Consider the following 17,965-nt stretch of genomic DNA (forward strand, 5'->3'; position numbering starts at 1 on the left):
CTCCTGGCAGGATGAGGGTGGATGTCAGCCTATAGCTGCGCCCTGGGTCCGTCACACCGTTCCCACTGGAGGTCTTCCAGGTGCCTTATGGTGGCCACAGTCGTCCAGTGAGGGGAGACGGGGCTGGGACAGAGCCACCACCGCTGTGGGGTAACAAGAAGCCGTCAGTGGATTCAGGGCAGGGAACTCACAGGTTTGCTGCTGGGAGATGAGACGTGGCACGGAAGGGAAGCGTCCCCAGCGGCTCCAGGGCTGGGGATGTGGCACAGGGTCGAGCCCTGGCCTGGCCCACACAGACGGGGGTCGATGGCGGGCAGGCGGGCAGGAAGGCGAGCGGTCTCCAGGCCTGTTTGTTTGAGCTACCTAAGGATGGAGGAGCCAAGAACTGGTATGGAAAGATTGGGGAGAAGAGGTTTCAGCAGGGAGACAAAGTTGGGGTCCACTTTTTCTAATTTTTTGGTACGAGGATTGAATCCAGAGGCGCTCAACCCCTGAGCCACATCCACAGCCCCCTTTTATATTTTATTTAGAGACAGGGTCTCGTTTAGTGCCTTGCTAAGTTGCTGAGGCTGACTTTGAACTCGCCTCCGTCTCCTGAGCCGCTGGGATCGTAGGCGTGCGCCGCTGTGTGCCTGGCTTTGGGGTTCACTTTTCCACCTGTTGAGCAGCAGGGGTTAAGAACATGTCTTCTCTGTTGCTCCTTCTCCATTCGTTCCTACTTTAATCGTGAAGCAAAAATATTTATTTTGTGTCCTCTGGGCCAGGCAACAGGGCGGGCAGTCGGTCGTCACGATTCCCAGTGTCACGGCCTCCCGGGGATGGGAGGTGGGTAAAGCAGGCAAACGAAATACCGAACAATCAATGCTGCTATGTGGGGAAAGAGGGGGGGTTTGGGAGCCCAAAGGAAGCCCCAGACGAGGGATGTGGGAAGGCCATTGTGAGAGCTGAGGTCCCCCGTGCAACTGGAGGATGAGCAGGGGTCAGCAACGCAGCGTGACAGGCCTGGTGGAGTCTCTGGTAGGATCTTGCTCCGGGATGAGAGCAGGAAATGTGGAAAGGTGGGTGACGGGGTTGGAGAGGTCTAGGAGGGTCATTCACGTTATGAATGACCTCATCAGCCCTGGACTTTGTCCCAAGGACACTGTGGGGGGGGTCATGGAAGGTTCTGGGCCGAGAAGCCATGGCATCAAGTTTGTGCCCAGGAAGACCCCTCTGGGGGCTGGGTGGAGGTGGAGCCTGGGATGCAGAGTCCAGGAGGGGCTGGGCACAGCGAGGGAAGCTGGTCGGGTCCTGGGGTTCAGATGGGGAGGAAAGAACAGATTCAAAGGATGCTGGGGAGGAGCATGGGCAGGGCTTTCTTCTCCTAGAATATCCCAACAAGACACTGCGCATAGACACTTTCCAGAAGAAGGGAAATGCATTCTTTCATGAATTTGAGCAAGGCTTGGCTTCCAGACTCCTTTAGTTGGGATGGAAATCCAACTGCGACTTCTGTTTGTTTTCTTCATGTGCGTAGGAGAGCGCGGAGCCAGCGGTTCCCCGCTGGAGTGGTGAAGAAAATTTGCCACATGTTTATGTCATTGGGAATCCACAGTATTAGTGCTTGGGGCTGCGTGCCCAGAGCACAGAGGCTCTCTGAAGCCTGGCGCCTTGTGAGGTTCCTTGGAGAAAATTCTCCTGTGTAAAGGCAATTTCCATCCCATGGTGGTGACCAGTATCTGCTTGTCACACAGCTCAGGACAAAGGGGGAGCATTTCCCTCCTCTTCCACTAAGATTCCTTTCTTTCTTTCACTTTTCTTTTTTCTTTCTTTCTTCTCCCCCCACTTTTTTTTTTTTTGGTGTACTAGGGATTGCACTAGTGGTGCTCTACCGCTGAACTACACCTTGGCTCTTTATTTTATTTTTATTTCGAGACAGGGTCTTGCTAAGTTGTTGAGGCTGGCCTCAAACTCGTGATCCTCCAGCCCCAGCCTCCCTAGCTGCTGGGATTACAGATGAACCCCTATCTCCATGTGCCTCCTCCCTGCAGTTGATTCTTTTCAACTTAGACAGCTGCTGTCTCCGCTGTCTCCGGGCTGCAGACTGGAATTCCCTCAGTTCCAGCTGAGCAGGGGCTGGGGCGGGGGAAGCACCATTTACAATGTGGAAGAGGGAAGGGGAGAATGGGGTCATTTGGCAGACGTGTGGCTTTGCCTGCAGATGGCCCTGACCGAGTGGAAATCACCAGCGGGTCTCCGCCTGCTGTGGTGGGCACCGTCCAGGGGAAGCTCAACTCCAGCCTGACCCTGCAGTGCCGGGCTGCGTCCCAGCCAGAGGCGGAATACCGCTGGGTCCTGGAACACCACTCGGGGGTGTACACGGGGGAGCAGCTGGTCATCAGGGCTCTGACCCGGGAGCACGAGGGCATCTGCAGCTGCACAGCCTCGAACTCTCTGACCGGCCTGGCCCGCTCTGCCTCTGTGCTGATCCAAGTAGGTGAGTCTCTCCGGTGCGTCTTTCCTTGGGATCCGGGTGGCCTCTGCCTTGCTGGCTCCAGCCACCTACCCTGTGACAGCGAATGTACTGCAAGTTCCTGGCCGGTCGGGAGCTTTGAATCCCAAACCCTCTGTTTCTTGCTGTGTGCCCTGGTCAACTCTGCAGCCTGCTCTGAGCCTCAGTTTTCTTACCTGCAAGTGGGTTTGTGACACCCACCTATCAGAGGTATTTAGAAAGACACCGCATCAGGAGATAGCCCGTGGGAGAGGTAGAGGGATGGTGGAGAGGATCAGGAATCACGTTAATAACAACTGGACTTGTCAAGAACTGTCTTGAGGTCTTGAGAAGGCAGCATAGTGTTGCTAGCTACTGAGATTCACGTCCTGGCTCCAGTACTTACTAGCTGTGTGATCTTGGGCAACTTACTTAACATCTCTGGGCCTCTGATTTATTATCGGTAAAACAAACAATAATTGGACCTATTTCTTAGGGTTGTTGAAGATTAATTAATATTTATAAAGTCCTTATGTTTGTACTTGATATGTTGTTTTTGTTAAACAAATAAAATTATTCTCTATTGAGCCTGTGCTACATGCCTGACCCAAACCTTTCCATATACAGTATCAAAAAATACTTGTTAGGTGCTCTCTGCCAGCCAGTATGAGGCCAGCCTGTTAGCACCTCCATCGTTCAAAGGGACAGACTTAGAGACTCAACCCTGTTGCTGGTGTTTGATTTTTACTTTTTGTACCAGAGATTGAACCCAAGGCCCTTAACCACTGAGCCACATCCCCAGCCCCCAGCCCCCAATTTTTTGTATTTTATTTAGAGATGGGGTCGGGCTGAGTTGCTCAGGGTCTTGCTAAGTTGCTGAGGCTGGCTTTGAATTCTCGATCCTCCTGCCTCAACCTCCCAAGCCGCTGGAATGACAGGCGTGAGCCATTGCGGCTTGTGGCTGGGGTTTGAAACCAGACTGGCCGCCTCACACCGGTGTTCTTTGGTTGCCCACTAAGCTGAGGACCCCATGCAGCTCCCAAATGACCTCCTTTAATCTCCAGTGCAACCCTTTGGTCCTGTGAGTGGACAACAGGCTCAGAAGAGGACCAGGGAGTTAGCAGGTTTGATTGACACTCATGGGAAAGTTCCAGATTTTGAGAGAGAGCTCATAGAAAGGCTCATGGTGCTTAGTGCTGCTAGATAGCAATGTCTTTCATTGTTGTCATCATTTTTTCATTTGGCACCTCTGATGTGTCAGGCAGTGGATGGTGCTTCTGTGCACGATCCATTTCATCCCCTCAAAAAATATGTGCAAAAATGTGTAGGGTCAGCAATTGACATCCTTGTTTCACATAAAGAAATGGAGACTCGGAATAAAGCTGCGAACCCCCAAGGCATCTCAGGAAGACCCCTTCAGAGCAGAGCCCCTTCCTCATGCCCCTCACCCTCCGCCCTCCCAATCCTGGTGGCTGCATTTGGGCCGAGCTGAGATTTGGACTCAGGTCACTTGACTCCAGAAACAGTGCAGCTGCCCCCTCGTGACTGAAAAGCAAGTATTTGTCAAACGTCGTGGTCGGTGAAGATGAAGCGGCAAGCTTAGGGCTGGGGCTGGGGCTGGGGCGAGGGTGTGTCAAGCCTGGGTTTTGGTTTTCTCTCCCTAGATCCGGAGTCCTCCCTGTCCGCAGGGGCCATCGCTGGCATTGTTATTGGGATCCTGGTTGCCATTGCTCTGGTCATAGGCCTGGGCTATTTCTTCTACAGCAGAAAAGCCAGATGGTAAGACTGGGAAGGGGACGCGGGGCCACCTGGTGGGAGGTTTGCGGACCACGGTGCTGAGCCGCGTGCGCGGCCCCTGGGGACTTTAGAGCCCGGGTCGTCGTCTGAGAATGGACGTGGGATATGGATGGAGCTCGTGGAGAGGAGCAAGAGCCAGCGGTGCGGGATGACAAGGGATCTGGCGTTTCAGGCCCTCAAAGGGATCAGCGGATGGCCCCAGCCCCGAGGCCACACCACCCACCTCCGCGCGGGAGCAGGCGACACGGCCCAGTTTCGGTAAGTGACGTCGTGGCCCATGCGTGGGAGCGGGGAAGAGCAGGAGCCGCGAGCTCTGGCCTCTCGTCCCGGCTCTGCCACCGAGGGACTGGGCACAGGCAAGTCCTGACCTCCCCGAGCCTCAGTGTCCCCAGCACTCGCAGGGCGACACCCAGCCCTTTCTCCTTCCTGGGTCTCAGGGAATCTGGTTCATTGCTGTCAAAGCCGGAGCCAGGCGAGCTCGGTGCTCCCTGCTGATCCCAAATCCAGGCTCACGCTACGCCTGGACCCCGAGCCTCGAGTGCCCTCTGCTGGCGACACCTTTGCCCTCTGTGGATCTGGGTTTCTGGAAAGATGTGCCAGGCCCCCTAGAGATTGCCGGGTCCAGCTCCACTGATAGAGAGGACACCTGGGACAAGCAGAGACCAGGGAGGGGACTTAAGATTTCTGTCCCCACGGTGTCATGGAGCAGCCTTGTGTGACCCAGAACTTGGTTTCCAGGACGTTCCCTGGTCAAGCTCCCCAGAGATGTAAGGGGGAGAACTGAGGAGGTGGGTCCCGGACAGACAGCCCCTTCCTGTCCAGCTCTTCTAACTCCAGGTCTGGGCTGGGATTTTACTTCCTCTAGACAAACCAAGGCCTGTGTATGACAATATACCCGAGCCCCAGGGACAGATCGGAGCCAAAAAGGTGGGTGTGATCCAAAGGGACCTCAATGACCCTCTGACTTTCCGTCCCTTCCCAGACCAGCAGGGCGGTCGCAATTCTCTGAGGGCGGGGGGCTGGTGTGATCTCTGGTGGACCCCCAGGGCCAGCTTGGGTCTCTGCATCTCCTCCTCTGCCTTCTCCGAGGCTCTCAAGACCTTCTCTGCCTGTTCATGTCTTCTTCTTGTCTTCTTGCTCTTTAATATGACAGTGCCCAGACTTGGTCCCTCTGGGAATCAGAAGGGACATAACTACCTCCCCCTCCCCCTTTCCTATCCTAGGGATTGAACTCAGGGGTGTCTGCCACTGAGCCACCTCCCCAGCCCTTTTTATATTTTATTTTGAATCAAGGTCTTGCTAAGGCTGGCCTCTTGCTGAGGCTGCCCTTGAACTTGAGATCCTCCTGCCTCAGCCTCCCAAGAGGCTGGGATTACAGGCCTGTGCCACCTCAAAGGAATTTAACTACCTTTGAGGCCAAATCTATTTCTGAGAATTTCCGGGTGTGGCCCCCATCCCAAGCCCTGTGATCTCTCCTTACTACTTTATTTTCCCCTAGAAGGTGCCATCAGGTCTCCCAGAGCAGTTCTATGAGGTATGTGGGCCCAGGAAAGACAGCTGAGAATTTTCTGTGTGTCAGGCCTGAGAAGCCGTCTTCTCTAAACCATCTGTGGTCCATTGCAGGGTCATGGATGGGGAGAAACGAGCCCTGGTCTCACAGGGAGCTGGGTCAGACTGGCCCCTCTTGGTTCCTTCTACCTCCAGGGCTTGGGATGGGTTGCCGTGGGGGGGGGGGGTGCTGGATTCTACATGCTGGGGCTGGAAGTGGGAGAAAGGACAGAGTCTGGGCCAGCAGAGGCCTGGTCCTAACCCTTCTTCCTCCTCTGACTCTCTGCGAGAAGCTGGGTGGACCCCGTCCTCTCTCTGGGTCTCTGAGGAGCGTAGTTGGTATCTTCCAGGAAAACGACGTCTGCTGATAGATTTCTCTGCTCACTTGCAGAAGGAGCCACCTTCAGCAACCCCCAGGGACCAGTCTCCCAGCCCCAGGAAGCCACCACCCAAACTTCCGATGCACGCATTGGTCCCTCCCCTACCAAGCGAAGACACAGACGACAGCTATGAGGTATCTGGTGCCCCTCTTCAGACACGTGGAGAGTGGTCACCCTCCGCGTTCTTCCCCCACTGAAGGGTCTGACGGGGTGAACAGATTCCCCTCTGAAAAGCCTTTCACTCCCGACCACGGGTTCCCATTGTCCGTTTCTGGTTGATCCCATCCATCCCTTTTCAGCGTGGCCCGTGTAGTCCATCGGGGCTTCCACAGAACTCCTTTTCACTCGTCCATTTCCTTTCTATCCATTTAACTTTCCCCCGTGTCCCTCCGTAGCACGTTACCCCCACCCCTTACTCCCATTCCACTTAGTGTTACTCCAGTCCGCTGGACCCTGCTCCTTCTCTCCTGTCCTTCTCCACGTCTTGGATTCCATCCCACCCCTCTGTGTCCCCTCCACCCTTTCCTATTTCATTCCTTTCCGTTCAGTCCACTCCTTTCTGTGACACTGAAGGTGCTGGCCAAGGCTCAGGTCTCATCTGGGGCTCGACTGGGGGATGGTCTGCGTCCCAGCTCACGTGGCTACTGGCAGCCTCAGTTCCTTGCAGGTGGTCCGAACAAGGGCCGCAGTTTCTTACTGACTGTTGGCTAGAGACCACCCTCAATCTTTTGCCACATGTCATTTTCCATAGGGAGCTCACGACTTTGCATCTGGCTTTTTCAAAGCCAAGATGGAAGATGTGATCTTATGTCAAGGATCACATGGGCTGGGCTAAGCTGTGGCTCAGTGGTAGAGCACTGGCCTAGCAAGAGCGAGGCCCTGGGTTTGATCCTCAGCACCACATTATGTATATATGGAATCACATGGCAAAATCATCACATCCTGTCACCTTTGCCATACTGTATTGCTTAGTAGCGGGTCACAGGTGCTGCCCTGGAGGGGAGGAATTCACAGCGGCACAGATGTCAAGAGGTCGGCATTATGGGGTCGACTTAGAATGTGTCTGCCACAGTGGGGAAGAGTGTGGGCCGTTCCAGAAACACAGAGGTAACAGGGTGACTGTAGTGAGAGGAGACCTTTGGAGTTTCCAAGGATGGGAGAGGAGCGTCCAGGCTGCTTGGGCCCCAGACCACAGCCAACTAGGCCAGAAATTCACAGCAGGCAAGAGGACCTCACTGTTCTCTCTGTTTAACAGACACTTGTGAATCCGGAACCCGACATTTACTGCCGAATCAACCCGTCGGTCTAACGGAAGCAGACCTCTTTTCTTCAGAAGTCCTGGAGAAACCACCCTCACTCATGCCTTCAGTGACTTCAGGGACACCTTGTTCCAACATCGAGCCCAGCCATCCCCGTCGCCTCTGCAGACCTTGCAATGTTCTACTCCAGTGTGTGGGTCGGGCCTCGGAACCTGGCCCTCACCAAATCTCAGGCTTTGGACTCATGTTTTCCTAAAAGCCTCAGGGACAGGGGAAGGTGACGGCCCTGGAACTGGAAGTGGAGGGCCGGGCTCGAGGCTTAGCAGCTGCGGGTACCACGGTTGGCTCTTGAGGCTGAGCCAACGCTGTTGGTGAACCCAGCAGCGGGGGAGCAGCATGAGCCCACGGCAGCCAGGGATGTGAGGGGACATCTGCAAGGGCTGGACAGGCGGTGGCCTTTCGAATCATTATAGAGGATCAGGACAAGGAGCTCTTAGGAAATGACGGGAAGAAAACGTGGAATGAAACAAGGGATTGAGGCTCCTGGGGGAGGGGGAGGGGAGGCAGGAGATTCTGAGATTTCTTAGGGGTGCAGGGACGGAGAGGGTGAGGGGGAGACGAGTGAGGAGTGGAGGAGAATTCTGAACTTTGTTGCCAGAGCAACTGCGTGACTGGCAGGTCACTGGGGAGGGTCAATGTGGGACAGGGAGGGAAGAGAAAGCTTGGATCAGCTAAATTGAGAATCAGGGAATCAGGTAGGCGATGGTTCCTGAAAGTCTGGGGCGATCAGGGCTGGAGACACACATCGAGAGTTGTCAGTAGGATTTAAACTTACGGGGTCCCTAAAAACACCTAAAGGGATTCAGAGGACCCAGTTCTTATGCCCCTGGTTGCAGCTTTTACAGAAAAAGGAGAGAGAAACCAGCAAAGGGGAAAGGCACAGAGGACCCCGTGCACAGATTTCCAAGTGTTTGTGGTCACTGGAGTCACGTGGGAATCCCCAGCAAGATGTGTGACAACATGTGGTAAGCGTTGGCCACCAGGGAGGCTCACCCAAACCTGGGCCAAGTCCCATCAGCACCTGTGCCTGGGTGACTGGCCAGTCACAGCCTTCGCATGCAGTCCCTTGACAGACCTGCAGGGCAGAGCTCCAGGGCTCAGCAGGCAAGACACCCTGACCAGGTAGAACCCGGCAGGGCCAGTGCTCAGGAGCCGGCCACAGGCTGATGGTGAACACGGCCTTCCTTGGGAATGCGCAGGCCTGGTACATTAAGCCAGAGAGACGGGAGGAAAACAAGAGGATCGGCTGGCGGCTGAGTCGAGGTCCATTCAAGGCTGTAGGAGAGATCAGCTAAAGGACTGGGGAGGAAGAAAACCAAGAATGTGAAGTCTTGGAAATTAAGAAGGCGTTCCCTGAGTGGGTTGTTAATCTTTGGAGCTGTAAGACTATAATAATAATATTAATTCAGATTAAAAACCTCATTATTAGATGTGATTCGGAACATCAGTGTCAAGATCTTAATTTTTTATTTAGGTACTAGGAATTGAACCCAGGGGTGCTCTACTATTGAACTATATCCTGACCCCTTTTTTTTTTTTTTTAAAAAAAAAAAAGACATTTATTTTTTAGTTGTAGTTGGACACAATACCTTTATTTTATTTATTTATTTTGTGTGGTGCTGAGGATCGAACCCAGGGCCTCACACATGCTAGATGAGCGCTGTGCCACTGAGCCACAATCCCAGCTCTCCCTGACCCTTTTAAAAATTTTGAGACAGAGTCTTCCTAAATTGTGTAGGCTGAGCTGGGCACAGTGGCACATGCCTGTAATCCCAGTGACTCGGGAGGCGGAGGCAGGAGGATCAAGGGTTCAAAGCTAGCCTCAGCAAAAGCAAGGTACTGAGCAACTCAGTGAAACTCTGTGTCTAAATAAAATACAAAATTGGGCTGAGGATGTGGCTCAGTGGTTGAGTGCCCCTGAGGTCAATCCCCAGTAACCTTCCTCACCTGAAAAAAAAAATGTGGAGGCTGGCCTTGAACTTGTGATCCTCCTGCCTCAGCCTCCCTAGTAGCTGGGATTATAGGTGTGAACCACTGCTCCTGGCCAGTGTTACAATCTTAAATGCTGAAACCCTGGGAATTCCTCCCCCAATATCCAGCGGACAGATCACATTTTCCCTGTATCCTCGCGCAACTCTTCACTTTGTCTTTCTAGCACATGGGTTCATGCCCTTCTTGCTCTTCAGTGAATGTTAACTCTCACCCAAATCCTGGCCTCAACACCTCAGTATGAAATTTGGGTCTCAGCCAATCTCCAAAGAGCCAATAGGGAAATCTTTGGGGCAGACGGGCATTTGTTTAGAATGGGTTCATGATCCTCCTGTAACATTCAGGTGAAGCCAGGATTTGGATTCCTGGAAGTAAACATTATCACTTTGTGAAAGGGAGAAAAATAAAGAGACCAAACAAAAGACAAAGTCGGTTTTAAATTAAACATTACTAATGGTTTATTATCTTAAGTGGAAACATTGGCAAGAAAAATAACTGAAAAGAAAAAAAGGAAGATGAGCTAACAAAACATCCTGTTACGATTCTGTCCTCTTTGGACTGGTGGCTCCGTCTGGGAGATTAGCTTCCTTTCCCACAGCCAGCGACACAGCATGTCTGTCTGTGTCTTAACTCTCTCCGTCAGACTTGGAGAGTTTCTTCTTATATCTTGTATTTATCTTCCTGAATTTATTTGCAGGCGTTTTTTTTTCTGTGATGAATAAACACAAACCTTTTTGTATCTTGTTTGCGAACTTGGTGTTGCTTATATAGAAGAAAGATCTCGATGGGGAGACAATGGGTGATATATTGTAAAAGTCGAGTTTGGACTCTAGAATCAGATTTCCTGATTTGAGCTCTACCCCAACAAGACAATTGAGGGTGAGTTGCTTAATGTCCCTGGGCTTGTTTCATATTCTGTAAAATATAAATAATGGTTCCATCTTGTAAGACTAATGTGTATCTAGACAGGTAGATATGTACACACCTTGCTTGAAACAGTGCCTGGCACATAACTGTTTGTTTCATATTCAATGGTTTTCTAAACTCTTTTTTTCATCTTTTCTTTTACTTATTTTTATTTATTCTTTAATATGTTTTATTTATTTTTATTTGTTCTTTAATATGTTTAGATATACCCGACAGTAGAGTATATTTTTACACACTAGACATACAAGGCGTATAACTTCCATTCTTGTGGTTGGACATGATGTGGAGTCACACTGGTTGTGTATGAACATAGGGAAGTGATGTCTGATTCATTCCACTGTCTTCCCTTTCCCATCCCCCTCCCTTCTCTTCATTCCCCTTTGTCTAATCCAATGGCCTTTTATTACCCCCTCGACATTATTGTGTGTTAGCATCCGCGTATCAGAAAGAACATTTGGACTTGGTCTTTTGGGATTGGCTTATTTCACTTAGCATGATATTGTCCATTTCCATCCATTTACCAGCAAATGCCATCATTTTATTCTTCTTTATGGCTCAGTAATATTCCATTGTGTATATATACCACATTTTCTTTATCCATTCATCGGTTGAAGGGCACCTATGTTGGTTCCATAACTTAGGTATTGTGAATTGAGCTGCTATAAACATTGATGTGGCTGCATCACTGTAGTATGCTGATGTTAAGTTCTTGGGTATAAATGGAGGAGTGGGCTAGCTGGGTCAAATGGTGGTTCTATTCCAAGTTTTCTGAAGAATCTCCATACTGCTTTCCATAATGGTTGTACCAATTTGCCAGAAATGTATGGGTATACCTTTTCTCCCACATCCTTGCCAACATCTAAACTTTTCTTGATGTTTCTTTTAGTAATTCTCTTGGGTCTTTGGCTACTAGCATTTGCTATCCGCTGTACCCAATGGTTATAACATATATCTATTTTGTATTGAAGTTTTGTTAAAAACAACAACTCTCTTTAGACAGATACTGAATATTGAGGGCCAAAATGAAATGATGATCTAGGGTTTGCTTCAAAATCACTGTGGGATGAGGAGAGAGGAGGTTATGGTCTGAATTAATCAATACAAGTAATAAATTATAGGATATAGATTAAGAATATAGATAAATAGTGAGTATAGCCATCACCATGGCTACTCCTCCATCTTCATGGTTCCCATGTGAAACTCTTATATAAGCTGTTTTTTAAAAAAAGTATTTAAAATTTGTTTTTCTGTGCCTCATGCATCTGTAATGGACTTGAACCCAGGATGTGGCCCACAGCTGCGCTCGAACCCGGGACGCGGCTGTCTGACTGCTCTGCTCACGGCTTTTCTCGGCCCCTGGACCCTGTTGCTTGCAATTCACAGGTTCCTCAGGATGTGGTCTTCTTCCCTAAAGACTGGAACCACAGACAGCCTGGTGCGCGTCTATCAGAGGCCTTTTGGGCCTGGCAGAAGTGTCCCTGGCCAGGAAAATATAGGTAAAATAAAATTCTTTGATTCGTTCCAAATTCGGGCTTAGTGTGTTTTGGGAGCCGTCGCCTCATAACATGGAGACCACAGCCCAGGTGGGGCACAGAGGAAGCGAGATTGAGTGGCAAATTATTTAAGCTGGATGACAGGCTGTGGGGTTTGTTAGACTCATCTCTATAGTTTTATTTTGAAATCTGCAAGATAAAAAAGTTAAAAAACAAGCGCTGTTGTTTGGGTCTTAAGTATCCCTGGAAGGTTAAAGGCTCGGTCCCCCGAGTGGCAGTGGAGGGGTGGAGTGTTCCAGGGGTGTCCGGTGGGAGGTGGTGGTTTTTTTGATACTGACAGTGCAACCCAGGGGTGCTCTGCCACCAAGCCACATCCCCAGCCCTTTTTATTTTTTATTTTGAGACAGGGTCAGGCTAAGTGGCGGAGGCTGTTTCAAACAAGCGATTCCTTCTGCCTCCGCCTCCAGAGCAGCTGGGATCACAGGCGTGAGCCATGGTGCCTGGCCCTACTGGAGGTCTTCTGTATGTCATTGGGAGTGAGCCGTCGGGGGAATCGTGGGATCTAGCCCTTTCCTCCTTTTCTCTTTTGCTCCTGGGCCATGAGGTGACCAGTTTTACTCTTACGTGCTCCTGCCAGGTTGTGGGGCTTTGCCACGGGCCCCCAAAGCAAAGAAGCCAATTGATATGGATGAACCCGCTAAAGCTGCGATCCCCAAACAACCCTCTTCTCTTTATAAATCTCAGGTGTTTGTTCAAATGATGGGACTCTAACCCGGTAAGTGACTTACTTCAAGGCAAGAACCAACATCACATTTAGCGGCCAACATTAGCAACACGCCTGTTAAAAGGAGAACACATCTGAAAATAGTAGCCAGCACCATCCAACAAGAAAGAGAATATCCAGGTAAAAATACTGCTCAGGAAAAGATAGACTTATTGCCTGCTGTTGCTTGTTTCACTTGAAAAGCCAAGAGAATCAACTGGAATTCCATAAGAATTAAAACATGCCAGGAGCTGGGGATTGTGACATAGTAGCAGAGCATGTGCCGGGAACATGTGAGGCACTGGTTTGATCCTCAGCACCACATAAAAATAAAATAAAATAAAATAAAGGTATTATGCCCATCTACAACTAAAAAGTAAAAAAAAAAAGTAAAAAAATTCTAACAGGTTAACCAGACACAAAACAAATATATATGTGTATATGTATTTTTAAATAATCAACCACAATGACCAATAAGAAGCTCTACGTATAAAAGAATACATTTAAAATAGCCATAATTTTTTGTTGTTAAATGTCAGAATTTAGGCGAAGTAAAATACAGGAATGCTTTGAAAAGCATTTTAAAAACAAAACAAAATAGCATGTTTTTATACAGGAGGGGTCCAGTTTTCACCTTTCTCCCCGGTGGGCTGGAAGTGAGCACCACAGTGACCCATAGGGTAAGGAGGTTGGTGAGATGTTACAGTGTGCAACACAGAGCCAGGGACCCTCATTCACTCCACAAATGTTTAATGATCATCCGTTACATGCCAGGTACCTTTTGTTGTTGTTTTTGGTTTTTAATTGCTGGGAATAGAGCAATGACATAGTCCCCAATTTTTTTCCCCAGAATTTCATTTTATTTATTTACTTTGCAAACACTCTACCACTGACTCCAGCCCAGATCCAAATCTTTTTCTTTATAAAATTGACATTCCAGACAGATAAACAAAAGACCAAATAAATTCCTGAAATGTAGTGTTGGATAGTGAAAAGTTCTCTAGAGAAAAAGAATAATAATAAAGATGAGGGAGAAAGCAGGAGCGTGAGGGACCTGAAAGATTTGATTGAAAATTTATAGCGGGGGTCAGGCAATGCCTCCTAAGAGAAAGACTAGCACCTGAACACCAGGGTCAGAACCACGTGATCTCCGAGAGAAACTGCCTGTCCGGCAGCAGCAACCTGTGCAAGGGCCCTGTGGTGGGAGTCTTCTTAAGCTAATTGGAGAAGAAAGCGGCTTGGAAAACAGACTGGAGCCGAGGAATAGAGGAAAGTAGGGGTGGGGGGAGAGGAAAGGGGAAATAAATCCTTAGGGTCTACAGCTAGAGAAAGACCTCAATTTAAAATACAATAAAAGGATTTTTACTTTACGAAGTACAAAAACATCACATTCTTGAAGGGTCCTCGACGGTAACACGGGCCGTCGTAAGCCTCCCAGCAGGGGCCCAGCAGGGTCCCGGCTGATGCCATCGGATGGGCGACTCCGCCGAGCGTTTAAGCCCGGCCAGTCGGCCACTAACCGCACGCCACTGCCCCAGCTCGGCCTCCGGGTCCGGTCCTCTCCGAGCCCCGCAAATGTTGCGGTTGGCGCAAACCCTGAACCCCTGCGCCGCGCCCCGGTTCCGCCAGGCCCCGCCCGCCCTCAGAGGAGCGGGAGCCCCGCCCGCCCGCCTGCCTTCTGGGACTTGTAGTTCCCGCTCTCCGCGGCGGTGCACTTCCGGGTTCGGCCAGAGCGCAGCCATTGTCCCGCGCGCGGACGCCTGTTTAAGGCCCCGCACTACAGCCCTTAGGAGCTAACTCGGAACGGCCTTGTGGATGCTGACTAGGGGAGGGGCCAGATTAGTTCAACCCGTCTCAGACGTGACAAAGAACCGAGGCAGGGGTCTGCTTAACCCGAGAGCGTCCAGTCACAGAGCCGTGCGGGGCACTGAGGCGGAGACTGGCCGAACCTGAGCAGCGGGCCCGGACCCCAGGTCGGTGGGGCGGGGGCGGGGGCGGGGCAGTGCTTGTCTGATACGCGCATGCGCAGGGCTTCGGCGGGAAACTGGAAGAAGTGATGAGTGGGGGTGGGCGTTCCGGCCTCCTAGTGGGTGGTGGTTTAGCCTCAGTCGCGGAGGTTGGTAGAGACTTTGAGGCTGATGCGACTGGATTCAGCGCGCATGCGCGGATTAATCAGGCGGGGTTTTTATTTGGGTTAGGTGGATTCCCAGGTGTGTGAGGACCGGGCAGGGATACGGGGGAGGTCTTGAAAAATCCAGCCATCCAATGCTATGCCTGTTTAGTGGCTGGCTTCCCGGTGCCCAGGTTGATGAAGTACTGAATCGCAGATTCTGGTTCTTGGAGGGAGGGGCTGTGCCACTGTCCTTACACCCCTGAGCAGGGGATTCTGGGCAGGTAGCTCTGGGACCCTGGGCAGACACTGTTCTCGCAGGCTTGGGGACACCCGTGCTTGGTGGAGAGACCTTGTTGGAGTTGCGGGTTCTTCCCCAGGAGAAGCAACGTTGTTCAAGGAGCTCTAATAGGCAGCAGAGTTCCAGGTTGAGGATACCAGGGGCAGGCTTTGGACAGAATGTTCCTGCACACACTGGGGGTATCTAATGGGAAGCAGGAATTGGACTGATGATCCTGGACCCGTGTAGGATAGAGCAGAATTCTAGGACATTCAAGTTCTTGGAGATGCTGGGTTGTCGGTACAAAATCAGCCCAGGAAGGACTGAGCTGCAGCAGCTGCCATCAGATGGACAGCTGTGTGTGGGGGGAAGCAGGATGCTACTAGCATCAATATGAAGTCGGTGTTGCCAGGACCTTTGCTTGGGCCACTCTGCTTGCAAGCATGAGAATGCTTACGTTGGTAGAGGGACAGAGTCTAGTCTGCAGACATGGGTCTGGAAGGGACTGACTGCATGACAATCAGGCTGTCATGTTTGGGCAGGAGGAGATGAAAGGATCTGGTTTCCATAAGAACATCTCTAATTGGGCTTGAGAACCCCCAGGTGGCAAGTGCCCAAGTCCTGGGACTGATTCTGGAGCAGTGCTCAAGCTACTGCTTAGATGTTCTAGTGTTTTGACTGCAGCCAGGCAGTGGGGCAGGTGACCCCAGGACCTGGGGGGAGGCTGGTGAGTGTCTGAGGTATCCCAGGTACTTTGAGATGTAGAGTGAAGGATGCACGTTCTCAGCTCAGGAGCATGGACTCCACAAGGCCCCACACTGGCAAAGGGCCTGGGTCTGGGTGAGCACCTGCTCTGTAAATGTGTGGGTGTGCCATGGAAGCAAGGAGCCTAGGGGTGGCCTCTGTGCAGTGGCTGCTGGGGTGGAGGCCTTGAGTGATAATCTGGAGAGGTGAAGTGGTGTGTAAGGAGAGACGGAGCACGGGGGGATGGGGTACATTATGTGGGATTTGCCAGGGGCTCTCTAGTCTCAGATGCAAAGACATATGATTGATACAAAGACAACTGAGTTACTGAGGTGCACTTTCTGGGTCTGGGAAGTGCAGCCCTTGACTGGCATGTGCTGGCGTCTGCCAGAGGTTCCCAGTCCTAAGCAGACTCAGTTGCAGTTTCAGGCCCAAGAACACCCAAGTTGGCAGAGGAACCAGGTCAGAACTACAAATTCAGAGCCCAACAGGGTGTTGGGTGAGCATCTGTGTAATGGATGCTCTGGTAGACAATGGTGGGACCCTGACCTGGCTGCAGTTTGGACTCTGAACATACGCTTTGACATTTGAGCAGAAAAGGGAGGCCATCTTCAAAGAGTTGCTGGAGGGCCAGGCCAGGCTGCTGGAAGGGTAGGCTGGGTGTTTGTTACTGAATCAATTCCTGGGAGTGGTGGCGCTGTGTCACGAACTTCATGCATGTAGTCAGTGGGTGTGATTCTGGGACAGGAGAGCCAGAGCCCTGCGGCTGGTCCAAGACAGAGGACCTGGTTTGAGATTGCAGATTCAGGTCTGGAGGGCAGAAGGGTATGTACTTGGGGGTTCTCCAAGTGGTAGGTGTTTCCAGAACCCAGTGGAACAGGGGAGGAACTGATCTATGATGCAGATTTTGGTGGTAGGTAGAAAACCTGTTTGGGCATGAGGTGGGCTTACAGGAGGTGGTAGTGGAGGAGCTGGGTTGGAGCTGCAGAGGCTTGGCCTGCAGGAGGACTGAGGGACTCTTGGGAGGAAACCTCTAGGAGCACATTTGACACGGGGAATGCATCCAGGGATTGGTGGCTAATCCAGGGGCCAGGTTGGTGTTGGGGACAGCAATGCCAGCAGATGTGCATGGGCACGCTGTATGATGCTGTACTCAGGCCTTGTCCTCTCAATGCAGTTCAGTACCCGGCTGTGCCTGGAGGACAGTATGGAAGGGCAGGATGAGAAGCCCCCAGGACCCCTTAAGGCCTGCACACAGGTGAGTGGAGCCACTGTTCCCCCAAGAGCTCCAGAGCTTGCTCCTCCTCAGGCCCCACAGGCTCACCCTCTGGGTACTCCTTGTAGCATTTTAGGGGCTTTGGTGGCCAGGAAGCTTTTTTTTTAAAAAAAAGATTTAAATTTGTTTTAATTAGTTACATGACAGTAGAATGTGTTTATTTATGCACTTTGATATACATAGATGGGATATAATTTCTCATTTTTCTGAGTGTACATGTTGCAGAATCATTGGTCATGTAGTCACATATATACGTACAGTAGTAATGTCTGTTTCATTCTACTATTTTTCCTATCCCCACATCCCCTCCCTTCCCCTCCTGTCTCTTCCCTCTACCTAGTGCCCCCTGCCTTATTGTGAATTAGCATCCACATATTAAAGAAAACATTTGGCCTTTGGTTTTGTGGGATTGGCTTATTTCGCTTAGCACAATATTCTCCAACTCCAACAATATACTGGCAAATGCCATAATTTCACTCGGCTTTAAAGCTGAGTAATATTCCATTGAGTATATATACCACATTTTCTTTATCCATTCATCTCTTGAGGGACACCTAGGTAGATTCCATAGTCTAGCTATTGTGAATTGAGCTGCTATAAACACTGATGTGTCTGTGTCACTATAGAATGCTGATTTTAAGTCCTTTGGGTATAAGCCAAGGAGTGGGATAGCTGGGTTAAATGGTGGTCCCATTCCCAGTTTTCTGAGGAATCTCCATACTGTTTTCCATAGTGGTTGCACCAATTTGCAGTCCCACCAGTAGTGTATGAGTGTACCCTTTTCACCACATCCTCGCCAACATTTATTGTTACCTGTATTCTTCATGATTGCCATTCTGACAGGAGTGAGGTGTAGAGTAGTTTTGATT

At 50.7% G+C, this 17,965-nt stretch overlaps 2 protein-coding genes across 26 annotated transcripts in view; both read left to right on the forward strand.

Annotated features, from left to right (window-relative positions):
- The window catches only part of Ceacam20 (CEA cell adhesion molecule 20), a 16,403-nt gene extending 7,447 nt beyond the window's left edge, over positions 1-8,956 (forward strand). For 2 of the 4 annotated variants that reach the window (XM_048790725.1, XM_015496731.2), the window contains 7 exons: positions 2,201-2,476; positions 4,135-4,249; positions 4,440-4,525; positions 5,133-5,194; positions 5,766-5,801; positions 6,207-6,329; positions 7,451-8,956. In XM_048790725.1, coding sequence (XP_048646682.1) covers positions 2,201-2,476; positions 4,135-4,249; positions 4,440-4,525; positions 5,133-5,194; positions 5,766-5,801; positions 6,207-6,329; positions 7,451-7,504 — 752 coding nt within the window. In that variant the 3' untranslated portion in view covers positions 7,505-8,956. The remainder of the gene's footprint in view (positions 1-2,200; positions 2,477-4,134; positions 4,250-4,439; positions 4,526-5,132; positions 5,195-5,765; positions 5,802-6,206; positions 6,330-7,450) is intronic. The other 2 variants (XM_015496732.2, XM_015496733.2) reach the window with 2 other exon arrangements.
- Positions 8,957-14,388: 5,432 nt separating this feature from the next.
- The window catches only part of LOC107151372 (zinc finger protein 229-like), a 34,988-nt gene continuing 31,411 nt past the window's right edge, over positions 14,389-17,965 (forward strand). For 16 of the 22 annotated variants that reach the window (XR_007343035.1, XR_007343042.1, XR_007343037.1 and 13 more), the window contains exons 1-2: positions 14,389-14,659; positions 16,998-17,078. The gene's annotated coding sequence lies outside the window, so the exon portion shown is untranslated. Of the gene's footprint in view, positions 14,660-16,997; positions 17,079-17,965 lie in introns of those variants that run through there. The other 6 variants (XR_007343052.1, XR_007343054.1, XR_007343056.1 and 3 more) reach the window with 3 other exon arrangements.

This window comes from Marmota marmota, unplaced genomic scaffold (genome assembly GCF_001458135.2).
Source record: "Marmota marmota marmota unplaced genomic scaffold, marMar, whole genome shotgun sequence".
Classification (NCBI taxonomy): Eukaryota; Metazoa; Chordata; class Mammalia; order Rodentia; family Sciuridae; genus Marmota; species Marmota marmota.